The sequence below is a fragment of the Phodopus roborovskii genome, unplaced genomic scaffold (assembly GCF_943737965.1).
Source record: "Phodopus roborovskii unplaced genomic scaffold, PHOROB, whole genome shotgun sequence".
Lineage (NCBI taxonomy): Eukaryota > Metazoa > Chordata > Mammalia > Rodentia > Cricetidae > Phodopus > Phodopus roborovskii.
Window position 1 is genome coordinate 2441133 of NW_026126442.1, and position 19902 is coordinate 2461034.

General features: G+C 49.7%; 1 protein-coding gene across 1 annotated transcript in view; it reads right to left on the reverse strand.

Moving 5' to 3' along the window:
• Nucleotides 1-8500: 8500 nt before the first annotated feature.
• The window catches only part of Shb (SH2 domain containing adaptor protein B), a 108575-nt gene continuing 97173 nt past the window's right edge, over nt 8501-19902 (reverse strand). Inside the window, exon 6 of the mRNA XM_051187725.1 lies at nt 8501-9318. Within this exon, the coding sequence (XP_051043682.1) occupies nt 9135-9318 (184 nt within the window). The 3' untranslated portion in view covers nt 8501-9134. The remainder of the gene's footprint in view (nt 9319-19902) is intronic.

Below are 19902 nucleotides of genomic sequence, written 5' to 3' on the forward strand. Positions count from 1 at the left end.
AAGTTTATATTCCTTTCCCGGAAGAATTGTATATTATATTTTGTTATATTGTGTGAAATCTTTCCACTTATGATGTTTTATGCACATTATTCTTACCATATTCTATGTATGGATACTTTTACTTATGTTCAAGACATTTCGTATATTGATACAATTTATGCGCATTTATTCTTGTCATATTCTATGTATGTATACTTTTCTTATATTCAAGAAATTTTGTATATTGATACATTTGGGGATATTTATCATGCTGCCCTTTATAGTTCTACCTCTTGTCTAGACATTTTTACTCTACCTCTATTTTAGGGATTTACATGTACATATATATGTACATAGTTATATTGTTTAGGTATTAATCCCTGCTTTACTCAAGGAAGTTTTAATCAGTTTTTTTTAGCTAAGTTCCTGAGTATTACAGATTATCTTCACCCAAGTTTCCTTTAATTATGAGATTAGTCAGACATAGGTGCTTAATCTTCAATCACTTCATAGACATACAGTACATAGCATTTAAATGTTTTAATATTAGTACTCCGTTTACATGAGACACTATTGCTCCTGACAGCACCATGGACTTTCCTGGAAATATGTTGGACACTGTTGTTGTTCCTGCTGGAGTTCATTCTCGCCTCAGCTAAAGGCCTGTTGGGCAAAGAACTGCCCCCATCTTGACCACTGATTTGGACATGCGGTCCTATGTGTTTGCAGGAGACAAATATAGAAGACTGCTGAACCTTGCCAAGTCTTGTTAAGACAACCTTTCTACCTTCCTGCTGTTGTTGTGGTCTGTCAAGTACTCTTGGCCTTAGCCAAAACTGGGTGTACCAATGTTGCTGTGAGACTTAGGGTGACTGTCCAGGTGGCTTGCTGTTTCTGTCCTTGCTGCACCTTTTGAAAGTTGTCCATCTACACTTCCTGTTTACCCTAGTATCGTTATTTTTCTTCTCAGGTCTTGATGAGGTTGCAGATTAAACTATCACAACTATTTTTCTCTCTTTCTAGTTATATATATTAGGTACTAGACTTAAGTTTTCCAGCTTAGGACAACTCTATTGTAAACTCCGTTATGCCTTCACCCTAGGACTAGATATGTAGGTCGTTTTGTTCTTGATTTTCCTTTTCTTAGCACACACTTGTTATTCACTGTTTTGTATATAGTTTTGTATCAAGCCTAAATCTTTTCTTTAGACTAAAAGGGGAATTGTAGTGGGATATTCACTTTATCTCCTTCTGTGGCACTGACCACGCCCACTGGGGGGGTGGAGCCAGGGGTTGAAGTGACCTGGGGAACTAGGTCGGAGGAGGCATGGGAGAACTCTCTCTTGCAAGCTGCACAGGGGCAAAAGGACTTCCAGAGGCATTCTTGGAAGCAGGAACCTGCTGGTGTTCACCTGTCTATGTTGTGAGTTATTTCTCCCTGAATAAACATTTGTTTGGCCTAATTGTTTATCCAGGTCCTTATTAAACCGCGATATCCCCCACTTGAGACCTAACACCTCCTGGTGCTCAGGTTTGGGGAGCCCCCAGAGGGCAGGAGCTGCCTTTGATTCTTTCCTCTTGCTCTTGGGAGTCATGAGGCCCTACAATTCCCACCAGTGACCTTCACTTGGGGGGCCTTGATATTTCCGTGGGCCTCCAGTCACAGCCACTTTGCTACTGTACTCTCTCTCCACAGCAGCCCCCTCAATGCATGGACGGTGAACTCGCCATCGCTGGGACCCTGCCCCTGATCTGTGTCACTTCTCAGTCCTTACCACCCTTTATCCTGGCCTCTGCTTGTGTGGGGCTGACATTCTAGGTATACTCTAGTAAGTAGGGGAAGACAGGCAATAAATAATGAACATGGTGCATCTTTAATAATCATAAAATAAAGATGCAGCAAGTTCATATTTATATAGTAGAGATAATAAAGTATTGAGAAGTAAATATTAACTATGGGAATTATTCAAATTGTAAACACACATGTATTTATCGCTTAGATAATAGCTATAATGTGTAAAGCTAATGTGTTTTGTTTCTGCTCCCCCATGTTTAATGTGTTTGTGTGTGTGTGTGTGTACAGGCATGTGTGTGTCATAGTGTGTGCACAGAGGTCAGAAAACAGCTTAAAGAGTTGGCTCTCTTCCACCATACATATTCTGGGGTGTCAGGCTTGATAGCAAGTGCCTTTACCCACTGAGCCATCTTGCTGGCTCCTTTTTGTTTATTTTTGAGGCAGGGCCTCATGTAGGCCAAGTTAACTTCAAATTTGCTATGTAGCTGAGGCTGGCCCTGAACACCTCTTCCTCCTACTCCACCTCTAGGGTGCTGGGATTACAAGCATGGGCTGTTATGCTCAGTTTATGTGGTGTTGGGGACAGAATTCAGGGCTTCCTGCATGCTAAGCATTCTATCAACTGAAGTTGATAGACCGCCCTCTCTTAAAGTTGAGTCTCCTGTAGCCCAGGCTGACTTCAAAACCAGTATGTAGCCAAGGATGACTTTGAACTCTTCATCCTCCTGCCTCCACCTCCCAAGTGTTGTGATTACCAAGCCATCTTGGCAGAGTGGTTTTAAACAACAAAGATGGGATGTTAGGGTGTGCTGCTCCCAGCCTGCATCACCAGGAGGACTTAAGCTGGCCTTACTTCAGCTTGTCAGTCATAATTCAGGTGGGAGCACCTTTCATTTGTAAAATGGATCCCACACTCACGTTTTTGAAACTCTATGTATTCTAGATCTAGCTGTTGAAGTTGCATGGCTGCCATGGCCTCTGCTGTCTCTTACCCTGTTCCTTTCCCCTTGCTGTTATCTGAAGGCTGCATGTGTCTTCACTCCTGATAGCCCCGTGGGAGGCTACTGTGGAGCTGCAGAGCGATGGGGGCAGAACATGAGCCAGGGGTGCTGTGCCCCTGTGATAAAGGCTCCTCTCCTGTGCCTCTGCACCCTGGGGGAACAGCTCTTAAGTATCTCTGGGTCTCCCAGGCCTGCCTCACACTGCTGCTGTGATGGAAATGAAAGGGCTCATAGAGACCCACAGAGCCGGCAGCAAAGATGACCTAGTGCCTTCCTGGATTGAGCACTGAGTCTGTATCCTACCAACCCCTCAGCTGGGGACAATTGGTGACTTCACAGCCTAAGCCCAGGCAGCCTAGCACCGGCTGGAAGTTGAGTTCTCTTTGGTGGAAGGAAACTGCGAATCGTGTTGTCTCCTGCTGCCTGAGCCTGAGCCTGAGCGATTAAGGAAAGTCTTCAGATGTAGGTTGTGTTTGGTGGCATTTCCAAACGTACAGTGTGGATGACGACAAACTGATGCCTCCCAGGGGGACAGAAACACTTGGAGGTGATCTATCCTCTGACCTCATAATGTTCTTCTATATATTTCTCTTTGAGCTAAAAAACAAAACCACAAGATAAACAAAAAAAAAAAAAAAAAAAAAAAAAAAAGCCACCCAGGATTCTGGATGGTGATTTCTGAATGAAAATATTATCCTCACAGGGCCAATTATAAAAAAAACCCTCAAATATGTTAACTAAATTGAAACAGTGTATCACAGGCCTTTGGAAAAGAAGCTCAGACCTCAGAGATTTAATAATAGAAAGGACAGGACCCGGTTAAGTGGAAAGTGAAGGGTATGAAGCCACAAGCACAGATAGGCTCAATAAGTAAAATAATTCCGGGTGCGTGTGGGAGGCTGAGGTCCTTTGAACACAAACTGAGCTGTTCAAGGTATTTTTTTTTTCTTCTTTATATTTTTATGCAATACAAATGTAGTATGGCAAGAATATTTGAATTTTCTGATCAGAAGATGGGGAACTTGGGAGAAGTGCTGCAGGAGGGTTGCTCTGAGCTGCCTCTTCCTCCCTCAGCCACGCTTTTTCAATTCAAGTGAATCTACCAAGCTTTTGTTGTCGGGCAGTGGCAGGGGTAGGGGTGGGTGGTGAGGTGGGGGGTGGGGCTGAGGTGGGAGCAACAGGCAGCCTCTCAGCTCCAACCACCACTTTCTCTAGCTGGGACGCCATCCTCCCTCACGCAGAAGCCAGCTCTCCTTCTGCTAGAAGGCCCACCATCCACCTCTCCACACTGCCTGGCACTCAGCTCTGTCCACTCCGCTGCCTCTTCCAGGGATTTTAGTCTTACCTCCATTTTGCTTTTTGCTTTGCTATTTGCCTTTTCTGAGGCTCAGCTGTAATGCAAACAAAATTCACACGGGGGCACCATAGCCATGCTAGTAACTTCCACCCAGTTACCTGTCTATGGAAATTGTCCTCCAAAGCAGGGGATGCCATGGGGGCTATGGCAGGCCTGAGGAATTCCCACTCAAGAGGGAGAGGGGGGAAAAACTGGCTCACACACTCGGGGGGGGGTGGTAGAACAGCAATGGCCAAAGGTCCCCAAGCTATTGGTTCAAGGATCCTGGAGCATCTACTTGCTTTGTGGCTTTCAGCACACCTGTCTCTCTGGTCCTCTCCTTCCCTCCATTCATTGCTCATCTCCCTCCCTAGCTGACCCTCTGGTGTGTGTCTATTTCATGCCTGGAGTTTTGTTACACACACACACACACAAAACCCAAAATCACCTTTCCTCTCCAGTCAAAAAAAAGTCAACAAGGTGAGGTGCTTTTCTTCCCGTAGGACTTCCTGGTTGCAGATCAGTGGCACTTGGGTCCTGGCTCAACACAGTAACATTTTGTCTCTAGGTCCCTGTGCCAGGGCTTGCCTTTTCCAGACCAGCATTTCCTGTGCGTGCTTGGGGACCACTACTGTGCCAAGAGAGAATAAGTCCTTGGGAAGGTTTTTTTTTTTTTTGTGGGGGGAGGCAGACCCTTGAGTAGGAAAAGCTGGTGGGTTCTTCCCCTGGGAGGTGAGGGTCTTCTGTGCTGCTCCGTGGTGGAGGGGCTGCCTTGCTTCAAAGACTCCAGGCTACAGGATAATGTCATTGTGACTATGGTGTCAGAGCAAACAATACTGAGGTGTCAGCAGCACAGCACTTGCCTAGCGTGTTGGGAGTCCTGGATTCCATCCTGGACACACACACGCACGCACGCACGCACGCACGCACGCACACACACACACACACACACACACACTCACCTCCAGTGAAGCCCTAGGAGACCCTGCTCTGACATCATGCCAGCCTGTCTGTCTCCTGATGGCCTAACACTTGATACCTGACCTGGAACAGTCACACCCCTCCAAGGCCCCTCGTGAACTCTGCTTCTTCTCCAAGGCCCACCCTGTCCCAGCTGCTGCAAGCGGATCCAGTCACCCACTAGTCCCTGCTTCCCTGCTGTGGCTTTTGCTGTCCTCCTTCACAGCCCCCACCGGAAACCTCGCCCCCGCCCCAGGCCAGGGGGGGGGGCCCATGCATCTAAATTCCCACAGGGAAGTACTGTGTCTGCTGAGCCAATTTATTTGTTTCCATTTAAGAATCTCACTACGGATAAGGCTTCCTCATCATCCTGAGATGGTAAATTCCTTCTCACCTGGAAATGCCCTTTTGAGGGATGAAGTAGCTCACCCCTGGCAGGCAGGCAGCTATCTGCCAAGATTCCATGGTGGCATCTAAGAGAAACTAAACATGGATCATGGGCACGGGGTGTTTAGAACAGGGCATTCAAAGTCAGTCAGCTGGAAGAGAGTCATCAGGGTCTCAAGGGTGCCTTTGAGATTTGAACGTACTGTCTTGAGAAGTGCACACAGCAGATGTGACAGCATTTACTGAATCACCTGGGGCCCCTTCAGGAGCATCCACAGGTCAATTCCAAAAGCCAGCCTGTCTGTCCCAGCATTTCTGATGAACTGTCCCCAAGGCCATGAGAGCACTTGTCCTTCCCAGATCCTTGGTCAAGTGACACCAAACATCTAAGTGTCTGCACATTCCAAATCTTGGTCCCCTGACCACTGCTGTAGCAAAGCCTTTGGTAGGAGTCTCTGCTTTTGACAGGAAGCCTTCCTGCTCACACCCTGGTCACCAAGGGCTGCCAGCCAGAGTTGCCCACCTGAAGACTTAAGTCTTTTGCAACTTCCCTACAAAGGGTTGTTCAGAGAGCCTCTCCAGAATGTGCTGGGGACTAGCAGGTCAGCCCTTCCAGCCATGAAAGCTTTCTTTTCTTTTTTTTCCCTGTGGATGCCATCTTGCACTGCTGAGCTGCCAAAAGGGCCCTTGCCTCCTCAGTGCTCAAGGACCAGCTGCTTAAGTGGCCAGGACATTGTGGCCAATAGCGAAGCCAGTGAAAAGAAAAACAGCCCCGTGACTCTGAGAGTGAGGCCTGATGGTGACTAGAGGTTGTGCTCTCAGACAAAAAGCTGGGAGAGATTGTATAGCAGCAGCCTTTTCTTCCTCAAAGAATACCAGCTCATCCCCCTCCCCCTATTAACTGGCAGCAGATAAAAAAAAAAAAAAAAAAAAAAAAAAAAAAAAGCCAAAACAAAAACCCCAAATCAACACCAGTACCCTGAACGTGAGGGTTTCTGAAATGGCAAAGACTTTTCAATTGTTAGATGTCCAAGAAAACATGAATACAAGCTGACAGAGGAAACAGGCCACAGTTAGAGGAAGAGGGAGGGGTCCATAAAATAGGGGAAAAATTCCTTTTAGCATCTCCCATCCTGTAGGCTGGCTCCTTTGTAATGCCTCAGTTCCTAAGGACAGTGGGAGATTGGGCCTGGGGGAAACTTCAGGAAGATGAAGGCAGCACTGGGAAGGTGGCCAGGAGTTCCTTATAGGAGAGAAGGCAGAGGATACATGACCCTTGTACTGTGTCAGGAGCAGCAACCACAAGGCACTTTGTTTGGCTGTTTTGGGACAGGCCTCCAGGGAGGGCCTGGTGGCTCAGTGCACTTCAGGAAATGCCCTAGAAGCCAGACTCCAAAGTTGCCAATGTGAAGCGACTGCTGGGACCCCAGGCCTGTCTCCCCTCAACTCCGGACCTCCAGCAGGACCCCTGGGGTGTCAGGTTCTGGCAGCAGAGTGCTCCTTTGCTCTTCAGCCTCTATGAGGGTTATAGGTCACTTCAGGCACTCTTATCACTTCCCCTGAAGGGCATTACAGGCAACACAGCAATCGTGAGGAGTTGGGCCACTGAATGACAGCGGGACTAGGAAAATGACGGGGGGGGGGGGGGAGTGGAACATGGAAGAAATGCCAAGGAAATGGCTTGACTTGGAGCTGCTGAAATCAATGGCAGCCACCCAAAGGTGGCTTTCAGTTCTGTTCTGCCCCAACCAGACAGGCAGCTTAGGCAGGTCTAGACCGGCCTCAGGCCTCTGCCTCCAAATACTGGGCCTGAATGCATCCAGGGTAGCTGTGGGCCTTGACCAGCTCTAAGTGTGTAGATTCACTGGAGATGTCCTCATTGTCACTTGCTCTTCCCATGTGCACTGGGGACAATGGCCATCGACCTTTTGGTTCATTCAGGCCAGCCAGGTGGCTAGGACATGAATTTGGGAGAGGCTCCGGAACTTCGCTGGCCAGCCAAGAGCAGCCATGCCTTTCATACCGCCCCGATGGACACAAGAGGACAGGTGTGGTGGCCCATCTTCATCAATGACTGTGAATTTACAATCAGTCAGGAGACACACCCCTGGGCATGTGTGTGAGCATGCTTCCTGGCCATGGACCTGGAGAGCGAGGTGGTGTATATGGGAGAGTCTGAAGGGAAGAAAGAAGGGAAATGATACCATTATAATCTCTCTCACACACAGAAAAGACAATAAAAACAAGACCATGGTGGCTCTGTCCCATGGGCTGAGGTCCCAGGAGAAACACGAGAGGCCAGATGAGCATGAGCATCCACACTCTGCCACCTGACTGAGGTGTCACACTCCTGCCATCTTGGACTGGGCCCTAACCTGTGACAATAAACTCTCCTCCTTTCCTTATGGCTTATGTCCATCTTGTCACAGCGAGAAAGGTCTGTATGTGTGTACTGTGGGTGCACAGAGGTTCTCTTATCCATGTGGTGACCAAGAAGGTTCCATGTCCCTTGAAATATCAGGAATTCATTCTCCCCTAGAACAAGGTGACAATGAGGCAATTCAGGGCGGATGGCAGCACTTGCTGTGGAGCCTGCTGGGAGGCTCATGAGCTGCGTGACCTTGGGAGGGTACCCCAGCCTGTCTCAGGGCAGTGTGACCGACTGATAAAGGGAAGAAAGCTCTCATGGACTCCTGGGATGAACCTGAGGGGTTAACTCAGATTTGCCATCAACTTTGAGGACTCTGTCCATGGCTAGAGACTCAATACAGAGTCTGGCTGCACATTCGCACAGGCTGAGCCATTCCTCTGGCCACACTCTTCCTCCCGCCCAGGTCCAGTTCCCATACTGGTCACTCAGGTGCCTAGAAAGTTGCCAAACCTGACTAGAGTTCTCCATTCTCTTCCACAGGGCCTGCCATACCAGCAGGCCAAGTCCAGGAAACACATCTTGCTTGGGAATTAAAACCAGTAGGCGGCATTTCTCCCTGCAGAGACACTCTGGGATGTACTTAAAAAAAAAATTAAAAAGGGCTAGTAACATATATTAAATGACTATTTTATTTACACACCCTATTCATAAATAATTGCATCCTCTTCGACTGCACAATGGTTCCTTGACATCTAACGATTACAGAGTATACATCTAAAAGTAGATGGGGGCTTACTCTGGTTTATGACATGGTCTCTAGTGTGTTTACACTCAATACGCACACTCAGAGACTCAGACATGCACCAGAGGGGTGGCTCCCAGGGCCTCCTGGGCTCCCAGCACCAATGGGAAAACCTTGCCCATACACAGGTGAGTTCATGACAGCTGGAAAACAAAGAGATGCAGGCCAGGGCTCAGCCCCGCCCACCGCTGGGCGCCACCCACCACGGGAGCAGCTCCACCTTTGTTCACCCTGGAAGGCATCTCTTTGGATTGCAAATATTTTAATTCACAGAAACTCAAGGAGGGGTGCGGCTGGGGTGGTGTGAGAGCAGGCTGTCCCTCTTCATCCAGGCCTTCTCCAACCCTGTAAGTGACAACAGCATTCTAAGACATGCAGTGGTGTGCTAGTACCATACACATGACACACACTGGACACAGATGGCAACACAGAGAGCAGGCCGGTGCCCTGCCAGCCCCTCCAAGTATCAAGCTTGGTCACAGAGCAGGGTGAGACTGGTCCGTTCACAGAGTCCGCACAGCCACGGGGTAGAGGAGGGACAAATGTTCTGCCCCTTTGATGGGTAGCTTCCTGGTGGTGTAGTAGTGGATGACTTCCGGGACACTGTCGAAAGGGGGGCTGTTCTGACCCAGAACATACTTCTCTTTGGTCTTGGCCAGTTTCATGTGCATAAAGCCCTGGTTGCTCCTGTGAATGAAACAAGGATGTCAGAGGATGTACACAGTGCCTGAGGAGTGAGGAGGCACTGTCCGGGAGACTCTTGATTCTGCTACTGCATGCTCCTGCACTCCCCAGCAGCTGTTCCTGGCACTGTCTAGAACAAGGGATCCCAGCCATACCTAGGAGCACCCTGGTTAGGATACAGGGGTAAACCACTGCTTATGTAAGGACTTTCTATCTGCAAAGTTGTGGGTATTGGGGAGGGGGGGACAGGGTAAAACCCAGCCATTCTGCAGGGACCTGTTTAAATCTTGCAAGATGTCCCAAACTGTGAGGCGGCCTTGGTCAGTATGGTATGTAGCAATGCTAGACAAACTGTCTCAGGGAAGGGGCAACTCATCCAGAACTACACTTCCCAGCTTCCCTTGGGCACAGTTAGCCACATGTCAAGCTATATAGCCAATGGACTGTGTGTGGACAGGCATGGTTTAGGAGACTGCTCTTTGCCAGCAATCTCCCAGGCATCCCAGGGCAGAGTTCCTTCCTTCACATCAATGCCCGAGGACAACGCTGGCTCTATCCGCACTTGACTTTCTAAGCTATGGTAACATGTACCCCACCCCAGCCCCATCCCAACACTCAGTTTCCCCAGGAGCCTATGGAGGAACAGGGCCAGGCCTGCGTGCCCACACTCCCTTGTTTCAGATCTGCTCAGAACATTTGAAGAAACTGAAGGAGAAGCAGTGGCAGATTCCGATTGCTGGGAGCCTGTGTGTCCTGCTCCATTACAGCCTGCCAGATGGGTATAGGTCATGGCTGCTAAAGGCCACTGTCTCAACTGTTGGAATTTTGTGTCCCAGAAGACCTCTCCCATTTGAGGACTCAGGCTCCAGTCGTACTCTGCCTCTGTGCAGGCTGCCACTTCCTGTTCAATCACCCAAGCCTGACCTATGCCTATTCCCATGTCACTAACCTCAGGGCCCACCCCTGGGGACCTAGCAGCTAGGGCCACCTAGGGAAGCCAAAAGCCCTCCATGTGCACTCTGGGGGCCGTGGTCTTCTTGAGCCTCAGTTTCCCTCCTGTTCTCTATGCTGAATGGAATGGGTCCCCCCAAACCCACCATGCTCTCCAAAAGGGAAGAAGAAATGTTTAATGAAGTGCAGGTACTGAGCAATAAATACATCTGTGCACAATAATGTGTTTAGAGACGTCACCCTGGGCTTAAAGGAAATCGTTCAGAGAGCAAGTCCATTTTGAGAGAGTAATTCTTATTAAGAACTGAAATTTAAATCAGGAGTTTTCCAGATGTGATACTCTAATTACAGAGGCTGTGTGGCAAGCTCTGCTCGGAGGCGAAGGGCACTACCCTACAATCAGCTCCATGCTAGAGGAGCACGGGCTTAGTCACCTGGAAAGGCAAGCATGTCACACAGAAAACAAAGCCCAGTGTGGCCAAGGACTCGTGCCCCAGCATGATGCAGACAGAGCCTGCAGACACCAGCCAGCTCAGAAAGGACCTAGAGCTGCAGGGATGTGACATCCAGAACACGGCCAAGAAGCCTGCTCAGCCTAGATGGTATCTACAAGCCTGGGGTGCCTACAAGTCCTCTCTCTCCTCTGGGGGTGCTGGGGAGGGGTGCTGAGTGTGGTGAAGTCTTGGAAATCAAGCAACTTAGCTCCATGACCCTTCCAGTCACATCCAAGGGAACAGAGCAGAAGACCCTTAGGGGTTGGGGGTTAACATGAGATGCCCATACTGCATCTTGTGCCATCTAGTAGGTAGCAAGGGCAGTAATGGCTCTAATAGGCACAGGTGGAAAAAGGGGAACTGCCCCTGCACTTCCTGAGCACAGAGGGCTTCAAGTCACCACAACAATTAACAAGGCCCACTTCTCTCTGGGGAGTCTCTCCCAGAATACTCTCCAGACTCTCAGTGCTCCACATAAAGCAGGCAGGGTAGCAGGAGGGCCTAAGCAGATGTCCTCTCCATGCAGAGCTTCCATGCACTTGGTGCAGACCTCACCAGGCAATGGCATGTCAGAGACCAGAGATGCAGAGTGAAGAACAGTGGGAAAGACCTGTCCTAACCTGCGAAGACCCTAGCCATGAAGACGAGATGGTGATCCTGCCCCAAGTTGTCCTTGGATCTTCAGTCACTTCAAAGATCTTGTGAGTGACACCTTGTGTGCATGCGCTCTCTCTCTCTCTCTCTCTCTCTCTCTCTCTCTCTCTCTCTCTCTCTCTGAAGTATAGGGTGGTATCACAACCTGGCTAATCTTAAGAGATTTAAAAGTGCCAATTGGGGGTGGCTTTAACCACTTGTGACACTGCATGAACAGATGGTACCAGGTGTGCTGGTTCATTTTTACTATCTTCTTGACATAACCTGGAGTCACCAGGGAAGTTTCAGCAGAATTATCTAGATTAGCTTGGCCTGTAGGCAGGTCAGGGTGTGTCTGGTTTCCTGGTTCTCTGCTCTTGACTGTGGATGTGGTATGATCAGCTGTCTCAAATCCCTGCTTGGACATCCCTCATTGATGAACTGGAACCTGGAATTTTAAGTCAAACAAGCCCTCCTTCCTGAGTTAATTTTGGTCTGGGTTTCTTCTCTTCTGCAACAGGCTCTGTGTAGTCCTGGCTGGCTTTGAGCTTGCTATGCAGATAAAGATGCCCTCGAACTGGCAGAGTTCTGTCTTTGCCTTCCTGGTGGTGAGATCAAAGGTGTATACCAACAAACCCATCCTGGGCAGGGTATTACCACAGCAACAGAAACTAAATTATAACAGAAGGAAACCATTCAAACCTCTGGGGGACCAGAGGGGTGCACCAGATCAAGGGACGCACAGGGAGGCTGTGGCTGTTCATAACGTGATGGTTTAGTGAGAAGTGGCCTATGGCCACTGCATCCTCATCCCTTTGATACCCTGGAGCAATCAGGCCAGAGAAGAGCCCAGCAAGGGGTCTTTAGATTTCACTGGGGCGCTGTGCTCTGCCCCTACCCTCCTCTTCAAGGCATGGTGTAGCAGCAAGGGTGGCATGGGGGTTCTAGGACAGCACCTTTCCCAGAGAGCTCTGACAGGCTCCTGCCAACTGTTTCTTTGTTGGCTCTGTCTCCTTTGATAGGACATCTTGTGAGAGTGAAGTCACAATTAGGGTGGGTGACCTGTCTAATGAGTCTTGTGAGCCCACAGGGGAGGGGCAGGTGGAGGGTGCAGGGGCTGTTAGGGCACTTAGATCGCTCATTACCATCACAAAAAGCACCTCCTTGTCACTGTCCCCAGGATTAGCAAGCATGCCTGCCGTGTGCTGCCTAATAACAGGCCCCACCTCGCCTAATCATGAGCTTTAATAAAACATCACTCAGCCCACAGCTGCCCGCCACTGAGCCAGGGTGCGAGGCCTCACCTCTCGCTTTTAGACCTAATTGCTTGATGCATATTTCATGAAGAATCCTGGGTAATAGTCATGTTAAATCGTTTCCTTTCATGATGAAATGACTTAAAAACACTTGCATATAATATTGATGTGGGAGGGGAGGAAATAGCCCTAGGGGACCAGCACGGCAGGACCGCTGGCAGGACCAGCAGGAACCTGGCAGAAGGGTTCTGCTCCTCCTTGACCTGAAGCTGCTTTGCTTCACATGGCTCTCCAGCTCTGGCCCATCTGTGGTTCCCAACTCAGAAGTCAGGGTACTAGCCCTTAGACCCCCCCCCCACCAGCCACACAGCTAAGCTTACACATCTAGCATCACTTGCAGATGGAGAAACTGAGGCTCAGAAAAGAAGGGACCAGGATTTGGAACTGAATCCTTCCTTTCTCTGTCTTCCTCCAAGGACACAGGCCAGGCTGGCCTCAAACTTGATCCTCCTGCCAACTCTCAAGAGCTAGCAATAGATGTCTTCAACCATGCCCGGCCTCAAACCCGTATGTCTTGGACTCAGCAGCCTGAGTGCCCTTCTCAGTTGGGCACCCAGAACCTGTGCTACTACTGTGACCACATCTTCTCTGACCAGTCAGATGGGTCCAGGTAGGGTTTTGAACTTGTCTGGAAAGGAGGGGGGGTTACAGAATCCCTGAGCTTTGTGAGGCCCACAGCTGGTGACCCTATCTGTTCACTGTAATGCTTCCCAGCTAACTGACTTCCTGCTTTGGGCTCCTAGCACCCACCTAGCCTGTGACCAAGGCACTCCAGGCAGGCCATCCTTTTTCTACTGGCTGCCTAGTTGAGGTCAGGGTCTGCAGGGAATCAAGGCCCTCTGACTCTTCCCTAGCTGTAAGCTCTGGAGGGCAGGCTGGAGAGTGAGCCCAGAAAGGGGGAGGGGATGTCACTCAGAGGAACAATCCTGTAGGTGGGTACAAAGATCCATGCCTCTCAAAGCTTTAAATTCTCTATAGTTGGTAAGACTCCTGAGCTGGCCACTGCCCTTCCCATGAGCTCACAAGCATATGCACAAACCACAAATATAAGACCAGTTTTTCCCCAAATTCTGTCTTCCTGAAAAGTGTGGCCATGCATTTTAAATGTACTCAACCACCCAGGGAGGGGGAGGGTGCACAGCCTGTCCTCCACAGCAGTGGAGGGACTAGGTTCTAGACCTGGCCTGGGAGGGTACAGGCTGTGTTCAGCATACAGGGCAACAACAAGAACAACAAAACGAAAAGACAGTGTCTTGCCTGGTGATGGCTCACACCTTTAATCCTAGCACTTGGGAGGCAGAGACAGGCAGATCTCTGTGAGTTCGAGGCCAGCCGGGTCTACAAGCAAGTTCCAGGGCAGCCAGAGCTGATACACAGAGAAGCCCTGTCTTAAGGGGGGTGGTCAGGGGGAGAAGATAAGAGTCTTGGGGCTGGAGAGATGGCTCAGCAGTTAAGAGCACTGGTTACTTTTTCAGAGGAACTAGGTTCAATTCCCAGCACCTACATGACAGCTCAAATCTGTCTGTAACTCTAGTTCCAGGAGATCTGACACCCTCACACAGGCATACATACAGGCAAAACACGAATACACATGACTAATCCCAACACTTGGGAGGCAGAAGCAGGTGGATCTCTCTGAGTTTGAGGCCAACTTGATCAACAGAGGGAGTTCCAGAGCTCCAGGACAGTCAAGGCTACACAGGGAAACCCTGTCTAGAAAAACAAACCAAAAACAAGCCCCCCACCCCATGCAGTGTCTTGCTATGAAGCCCAAGCTAACCTCAAATTTGAACCCCCGCTCCCAGTGCTGGGAGTTAGAGGTGTGGTCATCATACAGGCAGTGCTGCCCAGGGCCTGGTCACCTGAGATCTTGGTTCATGATGGAGGTTGGTAGGTGGACTGGCACTAAATGCAGATGCCCACTTGATGGGAGATGTCCTTCTGTATGCTGTGAATATATGTCTCTCTTATTGGTTGATGAATAAAACTGTTTCAGCCAATGGACAGGCAGGACTGAGCCAGGGAGGAAGTACAGGCGGTGCTACAGACTAGGAGAATGCTGGGAAGAGGAAGGCAGAGATGCCATGCCATGTAGCTGCCAAGAAAGCAAGAGGCTAGGGCACCCTGGTAAGCTAAGGCCATGTGAAGATACACAAATTAACAGAAACGAGTTAATAATTAAAAGAAAAGAGAGCTAGCCAGTAAGAAGCCTGAGCCATAGGCCAAACAGTTAATAATTAATACAAGTATCAATGTGTTTATTTGGGACTAAACTGCAGTGGGACTGGACAGGACAGGAATCTCTGCCTACACCCACTGCACAGATGGGAAAAAACAAATGCCCAAATGAAGGAGGGAGAAACAATTTTCTGGGTCACAGGGCAAGGACCCTGGAGCTCTCAAACAGTATCAGCAGAACAGGTGTCCTTGGCTATGGACTGTGCTGCCGAGTCCACAAGCTAGGGGCCCCAAGCCTCCTTCCAGGAGATGTCCTCCCAACTCAAAGAAGTGGGAGGACAGACAGGCTGACAGGACATAGGGTGAACACCTGCACCCCACCACCTCCAAAGACAAGCCAAAGACTGCCCAAATGGCGAGCAATGTCTAAATGTAATCCCTACTGAGCCAAACAGCTTGATTTATAGCCAAATAATTACACTTCCAGTAAAGGCACTGGCAGGGATCAGCCTTCCTGAGGCACCCAGCATTCCTCAAGCTCAAAGTGACAGCCCAGGGTGAAAGCCTTCTGTAAATCACGAGGCATCAATGCAGTGCCATCTTCAGGAGGACAGACAGGCAGGTGCACAGAGAGTACAGTAAAGGCTCGCTCTCACACACCTAGAGGAGGGAGGGCAAGATGAGACCATAAGGGCAATTTTACTAGGGAGAAAATCCACATGAACTGTCATTCTAGCAGCTGTTAATGACAAGACGTGGGCAGAAGGAGTGAGCATCCCATTTGCTGAGGTTCATAAATAGCACAGTAGGTTTGGTAGGTGCCTCCTCCAGGGCCAGTGTTCCCACCCACCCGTCCTCTGATCACATGCGAACACAAACCTGCAGGAGGGCTGGCAGGGGCAGCTGGCACCGGCCCAATACTGACTCAAGTCACAGATCTTGGTTCAGTCTCATAGAGCAGCCTGTGTCCCTGGGCTTCAGGAACCTTCTGCAGAAGGTGGAGATCCCTCCACTGATGTTCTCAAGCCAGCGAGACACACTGCTGCATGGGTGGCACAGGGAGGGACAGGGACACTCTATGCTTGGAGACACAGGCACACAGACAACCCAGGACAGGAGTCATGAAGCTGGGCCAGAAGGGATGAAGAGAATCTATTCAGGACAAAAGGACAGGTCTCTCCTTAGGAGACTGAGGTTCTCAATGGGGCCCATCACCACACCTGCCCCGAGTAGGGTTTTTCATTGTCTCGACAGCCCAGGGCTTAGCATCTAGCAGGGAGCCAAGGAAGATTCTAAGTGGACGGTAACACACGAAACAAAACACAACCTAGAGAGTCAGTAGTGTCAAGTGTAAAGCCACACTCCTCCTTAGTCACCAGTACTGGAATCACACCTAGATGTCCTCCCAGACACATCAGGATAAACAAATAGACCACTTGGCTACAGCAAGGCCATCTGGCTCCTTGGTAAACACTCAAGACACAACACAGGACCTGCCAAACAGCTTCCTGAGGCTTCTAAACTACTTCCAAGACCACTCCTGGCACCTGGCCACCTATTCCCATAACCAAATTTCAGAAACTGTATCCATGGGAAGGAGAACACTCCTGGTCTGAGACATAGTATACTTGAGAGACAAGGATGAATACAACCCAGGGCCCTAGACCAGCTAGCTCTGGGTCTGAGGCCCATGCTAACCCCCTGAGCCACACCCCTGAGCCACGCCCCTTTATGCTCATCCTTTCACCTGAGCAAAGCATTCTCACTAGCTGTGTAAGGGCTGTCCTGAGGTTCTGAGGTCTGAGCTGACAGATGAAGGGTAGGCAGTGTCTCTTCTGGTACAAATGCAGGGCCCAGGGCTATGCCCCTGATATGGGCCTGGCTTCCCCTGCTGGGGAGGAGCTACCACACAACCGCTGCCCATCTGGTCTGTCTGCTGGCTCCAATCTATCTGGGCCCAGGCCCAGCATGCCCCCCCCAAGCCTGTCCGGTGTGTTGTTCATGGCCAAACTGGCAACCTCAAACCCCTGATGGCCAGGCTGCCCTCTGGCTGTAGTCCCCCTAGTTGGTCGGGAGGCCTGGGTGATGGCCCCAACTTTGTCACTGAGTATCAGTGGGCAGAGCAGCTGATACCGGCAGGGTGTCTACTGATCTGAGATTCATTCCCTACATCAAGTGATATTTCATGACCTCTGAAGTACACTGTTTCCACCCAGCTGGTGGCTCAGGCCTGTAATCCCAGCTTTCTGGTAGGCCAGGGCAGGAGAACTACAAGTTCAAGGCCAGCCTGGGTTACAGAGTTGAGTTTAAGGTTACCCTGGGTAACTTTAAGAGACTGTTTGAAAATAAAAAGTAGGTAGAAGGATGTAGTTCAGTGGTAGAGCACTTGGCTAGCATGCTGAAGCCTAAGGTTCAACCCCCCCCCCAATACTGCAAAAACAAAACAAACCCACATTGTTGTGATGGGTCAACACGAGAAAACAAGAGGAAAGCAGGGTGTGGCGGAAAATCTGGAACCCCAACACTTGGGGTGCAAAGGCAGGAGGATCAGGAGTTTGGGGCCAGCCTGGGCTAGTCCATAAGCTTAAGGCCAACCCAGGTGACCTGAGATCCAAAAAGGAGAGATCTCTATATTAACAAACACAGTCTATCAATAAACATGACCTCTATTGGGTGCTGAGAGCTAATAAACACTGGTGGGAGCATTACCATATTCAGAGCTTCCCAGAAAGAAGACACCGATTCGAGGCCCAGCGGCAGGCGGAGCTGTGATCCGTCCATGCCACAGAGCCCACAAGGTAAAGCCATCTTCCTACACTGGGGTCTGGGTTAGGCCAGGCTCAATAGTCCTCTAACCTCAGGCTGGTTTTCTCCTCTCTGGAAGTTCAAAGGCACATGGTGGACTGTCAACAGCCTAGACACATGAACGCTAGTGATTCCCAATGGGAAAAATCCAAGCTGTCTTCAGGAAACCAGGCAGTAGTAGTCCCTCTGAGCTCAGGGTTGAGACTCAGGATTCTGGCCTGCTTCCTCCTCCAAGGCCTTGGTTTCTCCATCTACACAATGAAGATGGGAGCAGATTGCCATGGAGGTCCCACCCATTCATACCTAGAAGCCTGATGTCTGATTAAACTCATGCTGAGAAATGGCTATTTAGGAACAGAACAAAAGCCTTCCACTCTCACGGGTACCCAGGGCCCCATGGCTGGAGGAGCAGAGTGGGTTCTCAAAGGCTGTTCCTTAGGGTGGGACCTTGAATACACTTCCCAGGCTTGCTGCCCTGGGCCTCTTTGGGCCAAAATCTGCCTTCAGTATGTTTTCCAGGGGGATCCTGACCCCTGAAACTGGAGAAGCACCTTTCTACTTCCATCTGAGGAGAAAACGCCTTTGTGATAGCTACCCAGACACTCTGTGTGAGCATGGATGGCCTGCCCTCACTGCTCACCTGTCGCACTGGGGAGCTCAGTTTCCAGCCACATATATAAAATATAAAAGCTCCTCCCCACTGCGCTGAAATGCACTCATGGCTTGCTGGTGGTAGCTGTGGCTCTAAGCTCTGGTTCTGGCAGGCCTTCCTTGAGCAGTCTATCTGTCCTGGGAAGGCCAAAGAGGAGCACAGGAGGCAACTCCTCTCTGTGCTGTCCTTACAGGGCATAATGTCCCACTGTAGTCACTCTTGTGTTTACAACCGAATTGGCCTGCCTGGTGTTGCTGCTGGGGTTGCTTAACTAAGGCCACTGGTCCTGGCAGATGAGCATAACTCCATCACTAATGGCGGATGCCTGCTGACCTTCCCAGGGCATCATTCTCCTTCACCTCCTCACTCTTCAAAGGACAGGATTCTACTGAACCCTTACGGCCATTAGATGTAGAAAGTTCTTGCCTCTCTTCCAAAACCGAAGGACACATGTTTAAGATGGCAAACAGGCAAAAGCCACACACAGCTTAGGCCACACAGAAGATAGACAATTCCAAAAGGTCACGGTCACATCTCAGAAGTTTGGGCTTTTGGAGCGCAAAACCACTCATGTTGGATGTTCATTCTGGCAGCTTACTGATATTCTCTTTCCGTAAGGTAGAGAATTTTCTCAAAATTAAATCTCTACATCTTTGCTCCCTAATGAAATTGGTTTCTGCCTTGCTACACAACAAGGCCTCCATTTTATTATTTGGCCAGGGTTTGGCCACACTAATTATGCCCCCCCCCCAGCATGGCTGCAAGTAATTAGCTATAGTTACTCACCATCAGAACTTACTATTAAAAGTGTGATTCCCACAAAGCATCAATCCTGGATGGTGTTTTGGGTTCAGAACCATTCTGGACAGAAAGATTATTTCCACAGCCTGAACTGGAACTCAGAAGGGGTGTGCTGCTCTGCAGAGGTGGAACACATAGTCTAGGTGCCCACGTCACATGATCTAGTTGGGACATGCAGTGTCCCAAGCTTGTCATTACTGTCCCTGGCACCTCAGAGGACACCGCTCACAGCCTGCTTAAGTCAGCTCCCAACACAAGAGACCACGAGGCTTCAGGATGCAGAGCAGATGCCTCACACCTCATGGAAGGCTGTGTCTAGCACGTTGCTTGCTCTTTGGCAAGCCAAGATGTGGTAGAGAATTGTGTAACGGATGCAGGACTATGACTGCTGGTGGCTGGCATAGTTCCCTGAGCCCCTGATCTTGAGAGGCAAAGTGGGATGCTCTGGGGAGTGGCAGGACTGCCCAGTGATCTAAACTTGAAAGATGCATCCTTGATTGCCACCTCTCTAGTGCTTCCTGGTCATCTCAATGTGTGATTTAGGTGTCAGCAGCCTCAGCTACAAGAATGCAAGTTCGAAGGCAGGGTCCCGAGTTTACACAGCCCGGTTTTAAACTGGCAATGAAATCTAGGAGACACGGCTGTGGCTCCTCTCCAATCTTCAATTTAAATCATCTTTGCCATGGACTGAAACCATGAAACAAAGTAAACCATCCTCCCCTGCAGTTGTTCCTTTTAGACACTGTGGTCAGAGCAA